This window comes from Hippocampus guttulatus, chromosome 14 (genome assembly GCF_054856545.1).
Source record: "Hippocampus guttulatus isolate MCC_2025c chromosome 14, RoL_Hgut_1.0, whole genome shotgun sequence".
NCBI classification, from domain to species: domain Eukaryota; kingdom Metazoa; phylum Chordata; class Actinopteri; order Syngnathiformes; family Syngnathidae; genus Hippocampus; species Hippocampus guttulatus.
In genome coordinates this window covers 8,556,038-8,577,379 of record NC_141274.1, presented here as the reverse complement: position 1 = coordinate 8,577,379, position 21,342 = coordinate 8,556,038, and the positions used below count along the sequence as shown (strand labels likewise).

Here is a 21,342-nt window from a genome sequence, read left to right as displayed (position 1 = left end):
CACGAGGGCGGCGGGCGCGCCGGAGCCTCTCCCAGCCGTCTTCGAGCAGTAGGCGGGGCACACCCCGAAGCGGTTGTCGGCCAATCGCAGGATACATTTTACGGGTCGTTGAGAAATGGATGGCCATGCGCCATAATTTGACACCTTCGGCATCATCAAGGGTTTTTCTGCTTTTCACATATATTCCATGGACAAGCGACATGATTGAAAAACACACACTCCGTCAGTTTAGCAGTTAACTCATTCACTCCCAAAGACGTTTTTAAACGTCTTTTCAGACTTGGTCCAGAATTGGCTGGCACTGAATGAGTTAAAGAGGAGCCCGGTTTTGCTTTTCAAGGCTTTTCTTATTGTCCAAAGCCACGCAAAGCCCTTCCAGATGCAATGAGGCCTCCGTAATTGAGGTGACCCAGCTGGCTTTGACATGACTACTCACTCGTATTGCAAGACTCCACAAAAGCTGAGAGGCTTCGCTGAAAAGGGGCCATATCCTTGAAAAATTGAATGGGAGGTGAAATTAGATTATTCGCCCGCCTAGCAATCAATTGAGCAAGTGAATATGAGCGGAGACAAAAAATAAATAAATAAATAAATACATTCGGTGGTGGTGTGCTGGTAGGTTGTTGAGTTACTTTCCCCGTCGGGACACTTCTGCTCCGCAACAACAACAAAATATTCTTTGCGTGTAGATTTAAAAAAAAAAAAAAAAAAAAGAAGAATAATCAATCGGTGTATCTCGAAAGTTTACACAATGTTTCAATTTTTCATGCGCTGTTATATTGTGGCATGCAATAAACGAGTATTATTTGACATTGCCGTAAGAATAAAATCACGTTGACTGAAACAAGATGTTAAAAAAAAAAAATCACAACTAAGTGTCATACACGTCTGTAATTTGCTCATCATTCAGGAAAAAAAAGAAAAAAAGAATAAAACATGTTCCGATGATAATTTTAAGAAGTGAATGAGTCGTCAACTGCAAGCTGCGCTGTGCTAAGCGCAGTGTACAAAGGGCAGAAGTGCGTTTGGAAGCATTTCCGGGTGCAAGGCACATCACGGAGCCCGGGCTTGGCTTTTTGTTTTGGTACCGTGCAATTTGCCAGCTTCAACATAATGTTCATTCCATCCAGTTGGGCGACACGTAACATAAACACAGGACAGGGCCGTGCTAACACCCCCCCCCGCCCCCCCGGGGGCCCCAAAATAAATAAATAATCAGAAGAAGAAGAAGACGAAGAAGCAGCAGATGTCCATTGTTATGGGTTGTTTGAGCTTTTCTGTTTGCTCGTTTTGATGCTCGTAAAATGAGAATGCAAGGAAGAAACAGGCCGGCCCACCTCTTTATGTCTCTCTTTTGCATCAGCAGCCGACTACTTGGATGCTATAAGAGGCAGAGAGAGGAAATGGCCAATCTCTCGTCATGCCTTGTTGTTCCAAGAGCTCGACGGCGACAGGTAGCATGCAGAGGATTGGCTCAGGCTGAAGTCTGGCCAAAAATAAAAAAAGAATAAAAAAAGAGGGCTCCACACACCTCTCACTTGTCATTCTCTATCCTTAGACCGAGCAGATTTCCAACAGAGATCTCAAACTGGGCATGCAGACGTGTCATAAGATTTTACATTTTAGACTTGTTCTAGCTGCTTGAACAAATATATATGACCAGAAGGAAAATAAAGGTCATTTGTTCAGATCCTACCCTACAGTCAAGTAGTGTCATTAGTATATCTCACAAACCCTCGAGGTGTACAAGAAATATGCATACAATCAGAATCAGAGATCAGAGAGAAAAAAAAAAAAAAACCAACACAAAAAAAAACAGATGGAGAACAATGATGCGGGAGCATACGGAGAAGACAAAATACAAAGCCAGTGTTCAGAAAAGAGATGGCGCCCCTGCAGAATGCGATGTCACGCTGGATAGTCTTGCTTTTACATTGCATGTCTTTGAGGATTTGGCAGGAGGACGGAGGTTGGGGCGTGTCATGTGGTCCGGCTTTGAGACTTGGAATCAAAAACCGACAGAGGTCAACAGTCAGTCCGCCTTTCAGTCTTTCTCTCGTTGGTGTGTGTGCGTGAGTGCGCGTCGGACCGCGAGTACATTTTGTTCATTGGGTGATCGACGGGCGGGCTTTCATTTTCAGCCGACTGTTTTCCCGCATTCACTCCTGATCATTGCAATTTTCTGGGAAAATGAGAGGCGGTGTTTTGGACAGCCAGCTCGGAGGAGAATAAGGCACCGTAACGTACCGCGGATTTGAATTCTCTCTTGTTGTTGCTTTTTTTGGGGGGGTTTTCGTTTCTTGCAATACGGTCGAAAAGGTTTCCAGCCACGTGAAAAAAAAAAAAAAGGATGTCATCACTGTGACGTGAGGATCCCGTTTGCTTCAAGTTTTTGGAGGAGGTTTTTGCCTGCGCTCATGAATTTTGAATGAATAGGGGTGAGGAGTTTGTATACTGGTGGGTGTGTGCTCGTGTGTTACGCCGGCATACCTTTGAGATGGATCTTATTTTCTGGACTGTGCACCAACACTGAGCTAACGGAATCCAAGCTGTCATAGTTACTGCAGCCGAGAGGACCCGTTCTTGTTTCCGTTACCTAGGAAACAGGAAGACAAGCTGTATTTACCGGAGAAACAGAAGCCCAGACGTGGACATGCAAATCACCGGCGCCTGCTCTCGTTTCAACGGCAAACGACGACACGCCGCTACTTCGCTACTGAAAACTCTTGTGAGCTGAATTAGCGCGTCAGCGTTTTCCACATCTATTACTGCCAGCCAGCCATGATTACGCATGTGCTTCCCCTTGCAACCATAATGCACCATGATGTTGACATGGAAGTGCTTTGTGTAAAAATAAAACAGAAAACACGTTATTTTTCAAGAAAAAAAAAAAGCCCAACAAGAAATCACTTGTCTATGTATATACAAGTGGTTTTATAACACACAAAGCGTGTGGTCTCAACTGCGTCCCGAGGAGCGCTTCCTCCATTTTGCCGCCGTGGTTTAGGTGAACGTTTCGCTCCTGCCTCTCCGTCGATGCTCGCGCCGCACCCACAGGCATACGTGGACGCAGGTCAAGTACATCCCATTCGCCGTTGCTTTCTCTCGGGTGAGCAAAATTTGGCAGAAGCGAATCGCGGCTCGCAGAGCAGAGAGCATTATTTGTTCGATATGTAAAGGATGCTGCGCCTCATTAGCGCGTGAATTTGTGCCGGCGGGTGTGCAAATCTCTTGGCTGCAAAAGGACGTCGATGTATGCAATTGGAATTGGAATCATTTGTTGGATTCATTTCACTGCCGGGCAGATTTGCCTATTTCAAGCAGAGAGGACATTTCCAGCTAGGGTGCCATTTAAACCTGAAGACAATTTGACACCTTCGAGCTTTTTCACTCACCGTTAGACTCGGCAGGCCTGCCGCAAACAAGGAAAAAAAGGCAACTGGTAAATTGTACACGGATCTCTAATTCTGCCATGAGAAAGACGACGACGCTCATGAGCGACGTTACAGTCGGCGAGTTTGATGGGCAACGTCGTTGGGGGGGTGGCGGGCAGGCGGTACGGCGATCCGACGGCTAAGATCCGTTGGTGAGATTTGATGTCGCGAGGTGCGTGTGGTGTGGAAAACCGGCAGCTAACTCTACGAGAGACATTTTTCAGAAAAAAATAAACTAAAAAAGATGACCAAGTCCCATCGTCATCCTTGACCAACACGCGCACACAAACACACACAAAGTTCAACGTTTGTTAAAAGCTCACGCATCAATGCAGTGTTTATCCTACAATAAACTGTTGGCAATCAAAGTGCCATTTTTTGTGTTTTTTATGGTGTTGTTTCGGAGGAAAACACCGTTGAGACATTGGAGGTTAAATGCCACAGACCAGCTCATGAAAACGAGCATTCATGCCGCAGTACTTATGAAACCATGGAAGGTTTGAACACAAACAGTGCAGCAGCAGCACATGTAGACAGAGCATATAATTATCATCACAGGCAACCCCCCCCCCCCCCGAATATTTCTGAAGTATAATATCTACGTATTTATTGTACGTGCGGTACTAAATACATTTTATACCCGGTAACTGGTAACCGTATGGAAAAACATGTTTTAAACCAACCGCGATCGTAACGCAAAGATCCTGGATTGTAAATAACTGCGCAAGTGAGCGAGCGTGAAACGTACTACCTTAATGGCCGAAGTGGCGATCTGCAGGTGGTGCAGTCTCCTCAGGGTGCTCTCTCGATCAGTGAAGTAGGAAGCGGCGAGCTGATGGAGCAGCTCCAGAGACACGGCGGTGCTGTTGCTGTTGCCTTCCGACTTCTTAGTCAGTTTTTGCTTGTCCAGGAAAATGGTCAACGACTCCTCCCCTGAGAATCAAAACAATCGGTCCGACTCTCAGAAAGGAAGGAAGAAAACAACGCTCATGATGCATGGAAAAAGAGGCACAGCCTTCGTGCTGAGTCTCAAGTTCGCATCCTTGACAAATCCAAGGTCAATGTATATGATCATCGTCATATTGTGTGGATGTTTCGCGACTTAAACAGAAGCTACAGCTACAATAAAACACAGCATGAGTCCTGCGGTAAATGCAACACGGCCATTGCGGCATTGTCTTGAAGGAAAAAACAACAACAACAACAAATCTGGAATCAATTTTCCACAGGCCCGCATTTCCCAAGCATCGAAGTCACGTTCTACGAAGCGACGAGCGGGCTCTGCGGCGTCACCGCGCACCCTAGAAAGCTGGTCTCCGTCCTTGATTTGTGAGGTGTCTGAAATCAATACCGCAGGCCATTCTGTTTTGTGAGTTACTTCAATCCTTCTCCGAGGGGCGAAGAGGGTAAAAAGAAATCCAATAACGCGAGACATATGGTTAGAAACGGGTCCGTTTTATCTCGCGTCCACTCGGCCCACCTCTCGCAGCGAGGAGGAAGGACCATTGAAGAGTCACGCGGTCGAAGCGCTCTGACCAGATGCCGCAGGAGTACCCGGTTCAGACTTGGCCAGTGCCGCAATTGATCCTTTCCGGACTCGATGTTCATTTGAAAGTCAAGCGGGAATTTGCCGGGAGAAATGAATGTCAAAAGTCTTTCCTTACCTCCGAGGGTAGCAGACACCAGGAAGTGGGTCCCATACTTCTTGATGAGGTTTTCGTTGATTTGCTGCAAGGTCGGCCGTCGCCCCAGTAATCGCAGGTTGCGTCGGAACTCCGGGGCTAAGGGCAACGGCGCTTTGGGGAAGTCTCTCTTCTCCGTCGCCAGGCCGCTTACCTTCCAGTGGCTGAATTCCCTAACGAGAGAAACGCGCCGAAAAGTAAGGCCAAAGTCAAGTCGACTCCCCTCCCCTCGTGATTCAGGACATCGAAGGCCAAAGAGGCGCCCGACTAAATGCCCTTCGGATGGGGCCGTTTGGACACTTGATTTGAAGTCGCGCAAGCGCGCCCCACCCGGGTCGCCTGGCGAATAAGTGCCGTTGTAATCAGTACCGACATGAAGTTGGGTTTTGTTTGAGAGCGGCAAGAATCCACTCACATTGTCCTCATACGGCGCCATCCATTTCGCCCAGCAAAAGTTTGGAACTTGGGATAAACTGAGCGCCGTTGCGACACTTTGCCTCTTGGTGCTGAATCGCAATTCCCAGTTTGCTCTACAGTCATCCCTCGTTTTTCGCCGTGAATGGGGACCAGAACCCCCCCCCCCCCCCCCCCGAAGCTCTCTTTCACAATGCGAAAAACAAAAAGCCGATTTGTGCTTTTCATCGTCATTTTCTTCTCCCCGTAACTGTTGACGATGCCGAGGAGTTCCTCGGAGCTTCCTGCTGGCGACGTGTTTGAAAATAACGCCTGGACATTATTCGCTGTCGAGAGACAGCGGCCATCAGATGCCTCCTTTGAACATCAACTTGCGTCATAGCAGTGCAGCTGCTTGGAATGGCAGTTTTTCTTTTTTGTTTTGTTTTGTTTTTAATCCGGTCAAGACGTTCGGTGCGACTTGGCAGCAGAACTGTTCAAGGCGTTCCTTTCATCTTGCAATGCCTGCTCTTATACGAGTGCCGCTCTCACTCACCGATATGGTTGATGCCGATACAATTTCACCGGCAAATCAAGCAGCAGCTTCCAGTCCACCGAGCTCAATGCATTCAAGCGCAATATTCAAATGGAAACGGCCGCGTTGAGCACTGATTTGAAAAGTATGATGAGCTTCAAATGAGACCATCTCATTGCTTCCCTTAACCCATTCATCCAACTAGCCAGCCATCCATCCTTCCTTCCTTTTCCTTCTTTTCTTCCTTCCTTGCTTCCTGCCTTTTCTTCCTCCGGACGCCTCATATTGTTGTGCGATGTTATTATACTAAAAGTGTGTCAGCTGTCGAATAATCTGCAACTGTACCAATCCTTTCTCTAATTTTGATTCAAACATCGAGTTGTTAAACTGCTTCAAAGATGGAGAGAGAATACCTCTCGGTGAAGCATGGTCGGGCAATGCAAATCTGGCTGTATCGAACTTCAGAACCGTATGACTTGGGTGTGGGGAATTGGCTCCTTTGTGGGGGTTTTTTTTTTTTTGTGATGCAAAATAGAAAGACGTCGTTTTCCATTCGGGCTTCGGCAACCTGTTACGGAAGAATTCAATGTGAAAATGCAAAGGCGTACATATCAAATCAAACATAAAAATCCATTCGCATGAAGTACCACTCGCACGGCGACGTGTGAAAGTCGGCTGCGAGGGAAACAAAAAAAAAAAAAAAAAGTTTGGTTGAGAGTTTGCACTTCTTTTGAGCACCGGCCTATTTGTTCCAAGCTGGGAGTTGTTATAAGAGCCTTTGCGAGTTGAAAGTGAGCAGACCAGAAACTTTATAATGAGCGCTTGCACCTGACCCGAAACTTTCCCATCTTCATAAACATTGACCCAAATACTCCCGCTGTCCATTTCGGGAGTTGAGGTTGGTCGAGTGCGTGCCCTGCAAGTGGCAGCGGCTTCACTGTTCACCATCAATCTTCCGTGGTCATGAGCCTTGATACGCAAGGACTAAGATTGTCTGAAAGTTTTTATGTTCAAAGGAAACGGGAGACACCAAAAACCAAATGAAAAGTCAAGGATGCCCCGCTCGTGCTACTCATTGACTGGGGGCGGCAGGGCAACAATATCGTTAAGTTGGCTGAAAGCGAGCTGCCGCTCTTGCTCGCGAGCGCTGCTGGACACGCGTGCGCCTCAAAACAAAAGCAGCAAATATACTCGACTCGACGTTTGACTTCCTAAAGGCTGCGGAGTCTGCGGACAGGACGGATGTGGCCCGCGGACCCGACGTCGCCCCGATGCGCTGTCAATCTGAGGTCGATGGGTCGGGGAAAAACATGAGCGCCAAACAACAACCTCTGGTGCTCATCTGAGAACCGCAACAAACAAAATGTTGCGGTTTGATTATTGCAGATGGTCTTAATGCCATATTGAGCACGTATTTGCCGCAGGCAATTTTATGACGATGCATCGAATAATAATGACTACGACAATGTGCATGCGGGAAATGTGTCCGGACGGCACGTGCAAAGAAAGACTGCGGTCATCAGAACTCCGCGACCCCGGCCGACTTCCCTCCCGCAAGAGTGTTTGATTCTCTTTTTTTTTTTTTTCCAGACTTACCTTATTGGCCCGAATATAGGCGGCCCTGATTATAAGACGACGCCCTCTTTTTCAAGACTCAAGTTTGAAAAAAGACTTTTGGAACACCTAATTAATTTTTATACAGAAAATAATGACAGTACATCTGAAACTAATGATTATAACAATATATTTGAGAGAAAAAGCATGTTATTTTGCCTCATTCAAATCTTAAAATCGGAACATTTAAATATGTAAACTAAAGTGCAATCACATTCGTAAACGAATGGCTTCTGATTTTTGAAATTTTGTAAATTACATCATAACTTCTCCTCAGCTGCCGGTTAACCTGGCCGATCTTCGACCCACTTTTCTCCATTTTCTCTTCTCTTCTATTATTTTCTTCTCTTTTCCTTCTTACCGCTATTTTTTATTTTTCTTCTTCGTGCTACCGCTATTTTTATTTTTATTCTTGGTGGCAGGGGTTCACTTTGGCCTGGGGAGTCAAGTTCAGCATTCGCTTCAATGATATCTGGCGCCATTTAGCGTCGTAAATGGGTATAACGTCTAGACCCCGAATATAAGACGACCCCCACTTTTTCGGTCTTATTTCAATGCAAAAAACACCGTCTTATATTAGGGCCAATACGGTACTTGGGGGGGAAAAAAACAAAACAAAAACGTAGTCTACTGCTTGTTGTGCCAGGGGAACTTCGCAAACCCCTTAGATTGGATTGTAGAATCTGTGTCCTGATTAAACAGATTGCCCACCGTGTCATCCTCGTTTTTTTGGGGAGGGTTGGGGGGTTTCAATTTGTTTGCGTTTTCATCCATCCTAGGTTTGCAACAGAAGAGGGCAAGAAAGGTCTGGCGGCCCGCCGGGCCTGTGACGCACCGGGGGAAACCTGGTCCCTCTCCGTGGTCCCATTTTGTGCCGCTAATTTGATTTTTAAGAAACCACTGCGCTTGAGGAAAAGCAATCAATCAGAAGGAGAGGGCGCGACTTACAAAAGTGTTCGCTGTTTGTCAAGCGGTCACGCTAACCCGTTACCTTGGGCTGCCAGAGTTTTGTTGAAACTACTGTACGGCGGGATATCCGCCTGGGGGGAAAATGAACAAATGCCAAGCCTTCATTCGTCAACAACTGGGCATACGACGGGCAAACAGAAGAAGTGCGAAGGCACCGTAGGCGGCTGAGGGGAGAAAAAAAATCCTTCCCCGTGCACCAGTATTTCTTTGAGCCACACAAAAGGCATGAATAAAACGGTCTCAGTTCTACTTTGATCCTGCACTCCAACCCCTTGCCGCCGCCTAAGCAAGGCGCTCAGAGATGCCACCATCGACAGGAGCACATTGCCTCGACGGCAGCTGCCTGGGGGGCGGTTCGCAGCTTCGACCTTGGCTGGGGAAGCCTCCACCCGCTCAGCTGGTTTTTCAGACAAGTCACAAGGAAGCGGTGACGGCGGCCGTAGTGACAGCCGAAAAACCGTCAGCTTGGTCAGTTTTTTTTTTATTCTTCACGAACAAAAGACCATTGTCTGATTCAAAAAGAAACCTCATTAAATCTATTTCAACAGAGAAGAAGACGAGATGAAGGTCACAGTGCTTTTTTTTCCCTCCAATTTCAAAACCTCAGCACAACACAAGCCTCTTCTCCCGTCTCAGAAGGCAATGTTGAGGAATGCGCATTTCTGTCCGAGGTTTGGTCATGGAAGTTTGAAGTCAGTGCATGTACTGTTGTCATCATTGTCTCAAATATGTCAAGTCTGAATACCGTTTCTGGATTTTAATCATGCGGGTAGCCACATACTGTACACATGCCCGAAAATTCATCGTGGGGGGCGGGCGAATCCTACCTTGCGGGTTTCTGGTCCCTATCAACCGCAACAAAACGAGGGATGACTGTCGCATCGTTCATATGAGGTACCATGAACACTTGAGTGGCGTATGAGAGGAGAGGAGCAGACTGAATAATTTGCCGATCATAAACCCGTGGGAAGCAATACGTGAGGCAGCATACTGGTAAAAACGTTAAAGAGAGATTTGATTTCCGGTTCGACCTGTTGCTGACATCGATGTTGCGGACACACAACCCGAGCAACGTCGACGCAGCCCCAGACAGGCATCTCACCTGTAAATCTTGTATCTGGTGGAAAATCCCTGATGGAACCTCTCTCTGAACTCGGTGTACTCAGGGCAACGGTGGAAAGGTCCCTTTTCTGACAGCAGCCAGTCCAGCTGCCCTCCGCTCTGCCTTGTGCTAAAGCCCCACGCCGAGGAGCCGGAGGGAGAGGAGGAAGATGATGCGGCGGACCCGCGGGGCCCTTTGCCCAAGTGTTGTGCCACTTGTTCGGCTCGGATGGGCCACAGCAGCCAGAAGACCACCCACGGCAGCCATAGAAGCATCAAGGAGGGTGCCGACCATCTAGCAGGAGAGGCGGACCCGTGCGAGCACTCCTCTTTTCTCACAGGCCAATGACTTGCCATGGTGCCGGTGGTGATGTTCTAGGGCACCGCGGACCGGCATTTCTTCGGACACTCGCCTCCCGCTGGCCTGAAACAAGAAAACAAAGAAAGACCGGGACACCGGAGTGAGAAGATAAGATGAGAAAACTTTTATTTGTCTCACAATGGAGAAATTTGCAAGTTACATGTTACAATTGACTTCAATTTATCTTGAAGATACTAAATTGAAAACAAAAATATAACGCTGCCATCAAGGCAAATTAGCGATACGCAGCATTTGAGTCAATAAGACAGCATTTGGCGACAACTGGAGATATGCAATCCGACCTCTTTTTTTCGACGTGCCCAGTCGACTACTTTTCCACCATCGCGAAAACGTTCACGTTTCAAAATCCCGATTTCACCGGGTTCATTTGCCGATTTGGCTTCCAACGAACACCGTTATGACGCCAACTTCATGACAACAACCAGATTGTCCCCACAAAATAACGCAAAGGCCTTTGTTACAACAAACCGCGGGAAGCTAACTGCTGCCGCCACCTTGCTCACCAACAAAATGGATGGCGCGGGATTCCCCTTCGTTGCTTAGCCACGCTACCGATGGACTCGGTACGTTATTGCACTTCTGCGAGAGCGTGTGCACTGAAAATATGTCTGGTCAACGGAAGCAAAAGGCTGAAATGGACTCTCCCTTTGGAAAGGGCGTCTCCCAGAAGAAGCTCGGCCGAGTTGACCAACCCGACGATTTCGACCATCGTGCGTCACGGCCACAAAAGCACGGCACAGTTGGAGGCCAACAGATTGCAAGGGGAACGTCGACGACTTCGGCTTTGCGACAAATCCCGAACTGGAGAAGAGGCACTTTTCATGCGCTGACCGAAGGTTTTCACAGAGGAATTAGGAACGCTGCCGTTATTGGTTTCACGTCTTATGAAATCGTGTTGTTTTCCTTCATATACACGCATTTGTAATGGACACGTTTACACGAGGTGACACGTTTTTACACCAAAACATGTTCATACGGTATTATACATCATCGTTGGCGGCCATCGGATTGGAAATGTTTACAGCGAAGTACCGTTAGATTCGCTATGTCCCTCGAGGTCCATCGTAATAGGGTTCGACTGCACTCTAGCAAACAATTGGAGGCCAATTGGGATACGGTGAGGCTGTTTGTGACCATTCGTTCCTCGTAAATGCAAGCTCTGGGAGCTGGTTGACAAGTCCAACTCCAATGATTGGTACGAGCAATTTAGCAAATGACTGCTATAATGTATCTTCTTACACAAGATGAAATATAAACCACCACGCGCCACACACACACACACACACATACACACACACACATTTTATATATATAAATAAACCAGAGTAGGACTTTTGTGTTGTTCAACATTAATTCCAGTAGAGACTCCAAAAAGGAGTAGGGGTTCGAGTACATAAATAGAGCAGAGAAGGAGGAACTCGAGAGTGTGTACTGTGTATCGGGATCACATAGAAAACTGTTCTTGACGTACTTATTTTGTTAATACACACCCACATACAATTCCGTTCTAATTGGAGAGTGTTGGCCTTCAGAGAGTGGAGGTTTGCTGTTAAGCTCACCGTTAATGACTAAAAAGTATCGTTGACTGGGAGAAAGTCCGTGGGGAGAAATGAGCGTATCAGACAGGATATGCAAAGCAGGCGGAGAGGATGCTTCATATGAAATGGGATTCTAAGTATTCCCTGTTTAGCTTGCAAACAAATTAGTGAATTAATTTCTGTGGGTACTTGCATACATAGACATGAAAAATAAAATAGTCAAGGTGTTTCGGTCCAATTTTTGCCTGCTCTCAAGCAATATGTCAACTGAAGGCACCGATTGAACTCCGGGCTTTACGTTCAAACGGGATATTGCCGATGTTGTGTGCACGGCCCACGAGTCAAAAGGTTGCCAGAGCGCTTATATTTACGGAGGCCGACGCAGGGCGCGAGCTTGGGCCCACTCGCATTGTTGCGATAATCGAGGTCCAACGGGCCCATCAAACACTCATTTGTGGCCAGGAATTATGTATAAAATAAGCCATAAAACACTCAGAAGCGACCACAAAGTCGTTTTAACGTGCACACAATACCAACCAGATAAAAAAATGAGTACTAGGCTATTCATAAAATTCTTGCACAGTGGCAGGGTAACTGAGTGCACCTACTCTAAGACCGACAAGTTGTACATTTTGTGGTTTCTAGCATTGTGTGCGTGTGTGTGTGTGTGTGTAGGTGAATGGCAGTACAAGGCCCACTGAGAAATGATGTGGCTTCATGGTGTGGTAAAAGTGAATATGATTTTAAAATAAAATGTATTCACTGTACTGTACAGGGCAGCACGGTGGTAGACTGGTGAGCACATCAGCCTCACAGTGCAGAGGTCGAGGGTTCAATTCCAGGCACGGGCATGCCTTCCCTGTGCCTAAGTGGCTTTTCTCCAGGTATTCCGATTTCCTCCCACATTCCGTTGAAAACAAAAAAGTGAAAAAAAGTTCACTGATCCAAAAAATGCATGAGAATTTTATCGTGTGTATACACACACACACACACACACACACAAATGCAAACAATCCCATTGATGAGCGTCAAGCACAGAAAACAAAGCGTAAATCGAATCTTAAAGTATCAGGTAAAGCAGAAAGATTTCGAGAGACACGAGAAACTGGGCGGGGAGAAAACCATTCCAAGTCTTGTCAAGACAAATGAGATTTTCGGTCCCGCTTAAACTCATAGAGATCAAGATCCCGCTTGGTCATAGATTGTGAAAGAAGATTTCACAGAGTTGAGGCTGTGACTGCAAATTCCCGCTCACCTTTTGTTCCGTGCCCAGAAAGAAGAACCGATGACCGGGCCAGATTTGAGCCGTGCATCAGGCTCGCAAAGGGCGAAGAAGGCACAGGACGTTCAGACAGATCGGCGGCAAGGTTACACATGGTCAGTGGCCAAATTTGGCAATATTGTGAGTGGAAAAAGAACGCGGCGGATAAAGCCAAACACGTTGGGGCTGCATTTTAAACGGATTCGAAGTGCAAGTGTTTTTTTTTTTTTTTTAATAGAACTCATTCGACACTCACATCACTCTCCTCCTCGTTGTCTCTTATTGTGGCTCACTTACCCTGCTTTGTTTAATGCTTTTCTCTTTTTTCTGAAGCACGGACCCTCGCTTCGATTTTCCACCAATTGGCTCCTTGCTTTAAACGTTTGCGATTTACAATTAAAACGTTTCAAAAACATTTTTGTTATTGCGGTCCGTGGCGACTTTTGTCCTTTCGTGATGACCGGTACATGCTGAGCTCTTCGCACTTGGTGAGAATTGCCGTGTTCAACTCTGCAGAGGAGCAAGATTTGCCTTTCAAATGAAGGTCATTAAATTGTTGTAGGAATAAGTGAAAGCCGTAACTGCCAGGCCTAATTCTCCTCTTCTCCTCTCCTGAGACTCTGCCGCTAATTATAAAATACATAAAATATGCAGTGAATCCCAGCAAGACAATGGCAGGAATTTTTAGCTCTGACATTTAGTGTTCGCTCCTGCATTATTTACACACACACACACAGACACACACCCCCGCAAGCACGCACACACACTTGACGTATTTACCTTTCTTTCCTGCAAGGATCTAAACTGTAAAAGGCAAGAGTGTCTGAAATGTGCATGATTGAGAACATCTGTTGCAACAGAACATCAAAATTAACCACAACCCTCTCAGAGATGACGGCGAATACCAGATACCTTAAAAGGAGGCCAGTATCTGCCTGATGCAGTTACTCGCCCATTAAAAAAAAAATCATGTTTTTTTTTTGGGGTTTTTTGTTTTTTAAACCTGTTTGCCATTGAAAAACAATTGGAAGCCCACCTCCTCAAGCTTTCATCACATTAAAACTAAGGCTAAATCTGTTTGGAAACAAAGCTCAACAGATACAGGAAGAGATCTACCAACAAACAAAAAAATAAAAAATAAAAAATAAAAGCTCAACTGGCCGGAAGGAATGAGCAAGCCTGCGCTTCCAAAGTGCAGCCTAATAACAACCAGGGGGCTGCATCGCTGGAAATTGCTGTCTCTGTGCGCGTGAGTACATATCGAACACACGTGTGCTGCCGCGGCCTTATTGGCGCCGTCTTTGGCCGCTATCCAGTTGGACAAACAAACAGCCATATGGTCAATTAACGCCCATCAATACACTACCTCTGTAAACATCTTTACTGCTGGTCATAAACCACAACCTGTCAGCAGCGTCGGTGCAGATAACCTGCGATGGACCGAATTTATTTTTGACTTGCTACGTGCCATTGACTAAATATATCGAGCAGTGGTTCTTAATGTGGGTTCGATCTTTTCTCTTTTTAATAAATGCGGGGTTTTTTTATGTCTTGAGTTTGTAAAAAAAAATGAATGAAGGGGTCAGTGAATGTGCATAAGAACCACTGATATAGACCGATTCGAGGGCGTTCTGTTTGTCTTTGTTTCATTGGTCAATATCAAAACTCAAGGCAAAAAACTTGCAGTAAACAGCCTACATCTTGTTCGACTGCTGTCGGAGCCAAACAAACAAAATGACGTGGGCGTAATTGTCATTCCTCATCATCACAAAAAAATGAGTCGCTTGAATCAAATGTCGTCGGCGTCGTCCTATTCTTTAGCGTGTATTGAGGAGTGTCATAAAAAGCAGAGTCATTCCATCCGTCTTTAACAAGAAGACACGGGGAACAAAACAGACCGACAGCTCTTGAGACAAATGAGTTTCGTTCAAACACGGTTCAGTTCACCTTCACCCAGCGCTCGCCCACATCGCGGCTTGGCAATCGTCTTTTTTTTTTTTTTTTTTTACAAAACGTATCAACCGACGTGCTAATGGGGGGCTTGGCGGCGGAGTCTTTTTCGTGGAATCGTCGGGCGAGCCGCCTCGCTGTCCGTCGTTCAAACTCGTCATTTTGAGTCTCTGGCTTTGGCTCGGCACGAGACTTGATTGGTCGTTTGACGGTTTTTGTGCATTCTACTGTCTCCATTATGAATGTATTGTTATTATTGTTGGTTGTTGTCGGACTTATTTTTGCACTCGAGAAGCGCTCGAGAAATACACTCGAGCCGAGTTGAGGCGAGTCCTCTCAAATTCCCTCAACACCTACGGCGTACGCATCTGACTGTTTTATTAAACAGAGTAACATTTACAGCATATCATGCCGACGAAAACTAAAACGCAATCTTGAAGCTTTTTTTTTTTTCAGCTCCGAGCCGAAATGAAAAATGTAATGCTATCCCTTTGGTCTCATCTGTGTTCCGATTTTATTGCCGCTGATAACGTGCACAAAGACCAGAAGAGGCAAGGCTGCCATATATTGCCGGTCCTGATACAAAGAGAAAAATAAATCGAACAAAGCTCATCATAATAGAGAATATGTGTGGGTGGCCGGGTGGGTGTTCGCGCCAGTCAGTCACCGGGGGGCAAGAGTCTATTTCTATTTCAACAAACGCGCTCAGGGAGGCCGTGAACCCGTCAGCCCAGAAATATGCTCCTTCTTGGAACCGGGTTGCCCGGGGTGGGGCCGCTTCATCGGGGCCAATTGCAAGCGCGCCGACTCATTGCCCTCGCACGCGACACGTGTTGACATGTGTCACTCCTGTGTCGGCGCAAGCCTCCCAGCGCTTCCACAACCCAACCGTGTTTCCGCAACGGTTAGCGGAAGAGAAAGAAAAGATGCAGAAAGTTTCCGAGAGGCAAGCAAATTGGTCATGTTCGTTCGGGTCGTTGAAGAAGCTGAAGGTGGGCAGAGTGAGAAGGGAGGTTGTGCCGTTGAACTTTTCTCTCGATTCCAAGATGATTCTGAGTGCCGGGATTTGGGATTCAACTGCCGTTAAGTGCAGAGCGGGGTCTCGTCCGTGAGATGGAGGCCAGTTGGCCACCCCCAGAAAAATCCTCAGCTATTTGCCTCAACACCTTCAATAGAAAGCTGATGAAACCAACGAGAGCATCCAGAATCACTTTCTTGACAGACTTTAGCGTGTTTTAAAACATTTCAGAGTGACCCTTTCATCCTTCCATTTTTCTGTAGGCGACCCTCCAGATTTTCATCAGCGTTATTCAGGGAACTTGCCTGGATGCTCAGAAAACGGAGGTCTTTCGGGGTTCAGGGGTCACTCCTTAAGACCTCCCGTGACTCTGTGGTGGCTTCGTGTGCCGTCTGCTAAGGCGTGATTTTAGATGACGACCCAAAAACTCCTCAAGCTGCCAAAGAGGACAGCCAATGACTATTATGAAAGCTTCTTCAAATGACATGAACTATAAATTCCCCCGTTGCAGTCTGGAGTCACAGCTGCAGCGCTAAATGCGATTGGGGAGCATACGTTGCGATGGCAAGAGTTTGTCGTCATTGATTGGGGTGCCTCATCCAACTTTGAGCATGACACATGATAAGTAGTCAGACCGTTTGGATGGGCTAAGGCGCACGCTCATCTCTCACGACAACTTCCACCTACTACTTTGGTCTTGTCCGATATTGTTTCAGACAATTAAAGTTCCCCAAAAAAGCGAACGCAAATATCGTTCCTTCAGCATCCTCAAGGGTATAAAGACATTAATAAATGAGCGGCAGCGCACAGGCAGACTGATGAATGAAATGTCTGCCGGTGATTCATAAACATTGTGCGTGCCATTGTAGTTCCCCCACCCCCCTCCCCTGCTTTCTAAAATTGATGAGGGGAGAACAAATATAGCAAAGTCGCTGTCATCGTGAGACAGCAGATTCGACTCGACATTATTTCTCGAGCGCTTTGAAAAGAACCAGCGGTGTATACAAAGTGCTGGACGAGGAGCAAAAAGAAGCCATGCAACAACAAACGGCAAAACACTAAATGAATATCGAAGACAGGAGAAAGCACAATAACAGTCTGACAAAAAAAAAAAATCAAGTCTCATGCTGAGTCAGGTGTCAGGTCGGCAGACCCGAGGCACCGACCGGGCAGAGGATGTGGCGAGGCCATTTCAAGATTTGAAAACAAATCTCATGGGATCTTCAAAAGAACTCAAAAATGAGCCAGTGAAGGGGATGCCAGCGTAGGAGTTCTGTGCTCCTTCTTACGAGTGTCGGTCAAGAGGCGAGCAGCAGCACTCTGGGCCAACTGGAGACGTTTGATGGAGGATTGGCTGACTCCAAAGTCAAGTGCATGACAGACATCCAGATGGCGAGATGTGACCAAAGGCACGAAGGACCGTTTCAAAGTGCTCCCCAGAGAAAGGCGAGGCTTGACTTGAGCCAGCTGCCAGAGATGAAAGATTTGACAACGTCACCGATTTGCCGCTCCAATTCAAAATCACTGTCCAGTTAAAGAGCCCCCCCCCCCCCCCCCCAAGTCCGGCAGGATGGGATGGACAAGGGCCATCGCTTCCGTCTTCTGGTCAATGTCCTGGAAAGTATATTCCTACTTATCCCCTCACGGGTGGATTGAATGATCGTATAGCCGCCATGACACCGTTTTTTACATGCGATTTATTAGTTTGTCTACCAGAAAGCTTTTTACCGTCTGCTGAGCTGAATCACAGAGTGACATCAAATGATATCCGCGCCGTCCCAAAGACAATCTTGCGACAGCTCCTAATTGAGTTTACATCGTAATAACACGGCATTCTTTCTTTAGAAAAGCTTGTGAAGTTTGGTGACTTTCTAAAACGCAGACCTACAAAATGAAATGCAATCACAGTGTCCTTTTTGTTACATTACATTCAAGCCAAGCGCGGCAGCAGCTGTGCGTCACCAAGGCAACCATAAACTGTCAACATTCTTTGAAGGTGAAACAGCCCCTTCTGAAACACCGGCCCGTTGACTCGGAGCTCTATTTTCCAACCTCCCCTATATTTTCCACATACATGTGCATCAGACTGCCATTTCGTCTCAATCTTTGAACGTCACGGCACCAAAGAGAAATGATGCTACGCGACTTTGACGGTGATTCCGGGCACTGCTTGGGGTCGATGGCGCTAACTTGCCTCGAATCGTGGCACTGAACAACCTAACGGCGCAAATCCTCTGGTGCTATTGAAGAGTAGAAAATCAAAGAGTCAAGACAAGATCTATGATCTATTTATGATTTATGGCTCTCCTGTGCAAAGTAGGACGATGGATGATGAGAAAGAAAGTCAAATGGATCAATCGAGCTGCATCAGACAATAAATCCCCAACAACTGCAGCCACTATTTTCAAATGCATTTAAACGCCATCGTTATTGATGTCTTCCTTTCACTCTGTGTGTGTGTGTTTGTTTTAAATGGGCGAGGCCTGATCTTTTCGAGCCCAACACTTGTCATACAGTTAGTTTAATGGAGCATGACTTCAGAATCGAGGTCACTCGAGTCAATATATTGGCATGTAAACACATTAACCTGGAGTTTAGATCCGGGGTACACAACCGCCGGTCCGCAGATCCGGTGCCGGGCCGCCGTCGATTTGGTACAGGGCCGCAGGGAGGCTGACCGAGTTCTTTTTTTGTTTGTTTGTTCGTTTTGGTTTTTGCTGGGCGTCAGTCAAACACAGCACCCCCCCCCCCCCTCCAACACCACCCAGCCCGTCGAGGACTTTCCAAAGGGCAATACAAAACTTCTCCGATCGAGATTCGTGATACAACCTGACCGGCGGCGAGCCGTGAGCACACTTACGGCAAAATGCCAAAAATGCCCCCCCCCCCCAAAAAAAGATGGAGGAGATCTGCACCACACATCCATTTGACTAAGAAGATAAATTTGATATACTTATAAAATATATTAATCCAACTGTTTGTTCTTTTTTTGGATCAACTTATTAAATGTATTAAAGAAATGCAGTATTTATAATGAATATGAGAAAATTGATATAAAAAGGAGAAAGAATAATTATATATATACAAACCGAAAGGTGTATAAATAGATAAGTACAGTACACATAAGGGTAAAAGTATTTGATGATATGTCGATTTTTTTTTCTTTTTCTTCTTTGTATTGAAAAAAAGATCAATTCATATTACGACATAACAAGGGGTAGGATGAGATAAGTTATTTACTTCTTCCTACTCCTTTGAACATATAACTGTGATGATGTCCCTTTTTTTTTTCTTTTATCATTTTTGCTTGCCTTCACTTTTGTCAATCTGTTATTGTATGTTCTATATTTGTTCGATAAACAAACTAACTAACGCTGGACACTCGTTCGGCAGGCTTCGCTTCCGCGAGGCGACAGTGTGATGCAAGTAGCACAATGAATCGCCTTATTACACGTGTATCCACAACTAAAGGTAAGCGTTGCCTAAAAGCCTTCCTGCGGCGATGCCTTATTTTTATGCAGGGGATCAAGTCAATTTGGAGCATCAGGAGCACGCTGCGAGTAAATGCGCATCTGATCCGCCTCGATTCCATCTTTCCTCTTGACACTCGCTCGGCAGACGAGAGGGAGAATCCTCGGCTTTCGAAGACGACTTCCATTTGAAAATGAAACCAAAATGCAACATTCCAGTGCCAGACTATAAAGCGTATCCGCGCTGACACGAGGGCGATCGGATCCGGATTTCCTTCTGTCAGTCTTTGCCGTGGCAGCCTCTGTAAAACGGTTCAAGACCCCCGGAGACGGCTGCAAATAGCAAACATGTGGAATCGTGAATTTCTTGCTGCGGTCGGGATTGAATCGGAGCCGCGAATGTCTCCCAAGCGTGAGTACGGCGTTGATCACACGCTTGGTGAGCGTTCTTTGTCTTTGTGCCACTTGAAGCACGACCAAGCCGTGACCACCCACTGCAACCCGCCATCCCTTCTGAAGTCGACACCGGTGCCACTGGTGGGTGCGCGTAGACACAAAAATTCAGTGATTGTTTTTATTTATTTTTTTGTGTGTGTGGGAAGCCCGCTCGTGGGAGATGGCCCCATCGACAGGGAGACCTTGCTTCAACGCCGGTGGCAGCAGGTTGGTTTGCAGCAATTCAGCGGGTTCAAGAGAGCCTTATTTGGAATGTTCCCTCACCCGGTCGGCTGTTTCTTTAGACACGTCACGACGAAGCGGCGACAGCTCAGACCGAGGCTGTCAGCTCGGTAAGACTTTTTTTTTTCTTCACTGAAAAAAAGGTCATGGCGCTACCCATCACCATGTTTTTCTCCAATCCAGCTCAACCGTCAGCGCCTTCAACAGAAGAGTCTCCATCCATTTTCCTAGTTGCCAGGTTCAACTGTAGCAGCTTGCGCAATTGTATACTTGGACCCCTTTTGTCACCATCTGCCTTATCTCCTTCTCTTTTTCCAACAAATGTCTTAAAAAGAACAGGACGCAAGCATTACTGCCGGTCTCAGTGCTGGAAATGATGTTTGTAAGGCACCTCGTTTCCTGCAAACACCGGGAGAAAAACGCTGAGAGGCTGTTCAGGCAACAAAAAAAAAAACCTTCACCCCCACCGCCACGCCCCCCCCCTCCCCCGCTCCGGCGCGACACGCACACACCAGGGCATTTCAGACGTCTTCTGAAGTTGTTTTTCCCGTCTTTGCAAATATGAGCGGAAGGAATAAAATCATCACCTTCACGATGCCCCGTTCTCTCATTTGGGGAGCTTCAAGCGCCAGGGTTTTTCGTCACTCTCATCTAATCCAAACATTGGAAATTCTCTCCGGCTGTGTAGAATTGCTAAAGCCATTTTATGAATCATTTTCCCAGAGTGGGTATGACTGTGAAGTGGCTGCGCGTACATGTGATTCCATTCCAGCGTAACGGCGCTGAGATCGGGATAAAGCGAGCGGCGAGAAGATCAGAAAATAGATTGGGCCGAGGTCTGTGATGGCCTTCAAGATTCACATGGAAGATGTTGAAGAAGGAAAAAATAACCCCCCCCCCCCAAAAAAAAAATACAAGGTCAGACATTCTCTTCTCAACAGAGCAAAACCTTACGGTTTATTGCTCCGCGGTCACAAAATGGATATTCACCTGCCATTTGTGTTTTGGAAAGTGGGAGGGGTGTGGATGGGGGGGAGGGGGGGGGCATTTGTGTCATTTGGCCACCTTGTTTCAAGCGTCACAAAAGATTGACGCAGCGGCGATATTTGCGTTTTTATCCTTGGGGCGAATCGTCGCACAAACCGCCAGGAGTCCGGCATTGCGGAGGGACCTTTCGGCGCTCTCCGAAGCCCGTGAAGACCTCAAGAAAGGCAGATTGATTCTCAGGCACCAGCAAACAGACATTGATTGCGTCAGACCGCACAATGGCTTTCGACGGCAGGTGGAGGCGGCTCAGCGCCCTTCAAACTGGAGACT

General features: G+C 46.7%; 1 protein-coding gene across 1 annotated transcript in view; it reads right to left on the bottom strand.

Annotated features, from left to right (window-relative positions):
• Positions 1–21,342, bottom strand: part of brinp2 (bone morphogenetic protein/retinoic acid inducible neural-specific 2) — a 50,137-nt gene that overhangs the window by 16,822 nt on the left and 11,973 nt on the right. The window contains exons 2-5 of the mRNA XM_086129553.1: positions 9,730–10,152; positions 5,099–5,289; positions 4,186–4,367; positions 2,491–2,596 (exon numbers count right to left, since the gene is read on the bottom strand). Of these exons, the coding sequence (XP_085985679.1) occupies positions 2,491–2,596; positions 4,186–4,367; positions 5,099–5,289; positions 9,730–10,085 (835 nt within the window). The 5' untranslated portion in view covers positions 10,086–10,152. The remainder of the gene's footprint in view (positions 1–2,490; positions 2,597–4,185; positions 4,368–5,098; positions 5,290–9,729; positions 10,153–21,342) is intronic.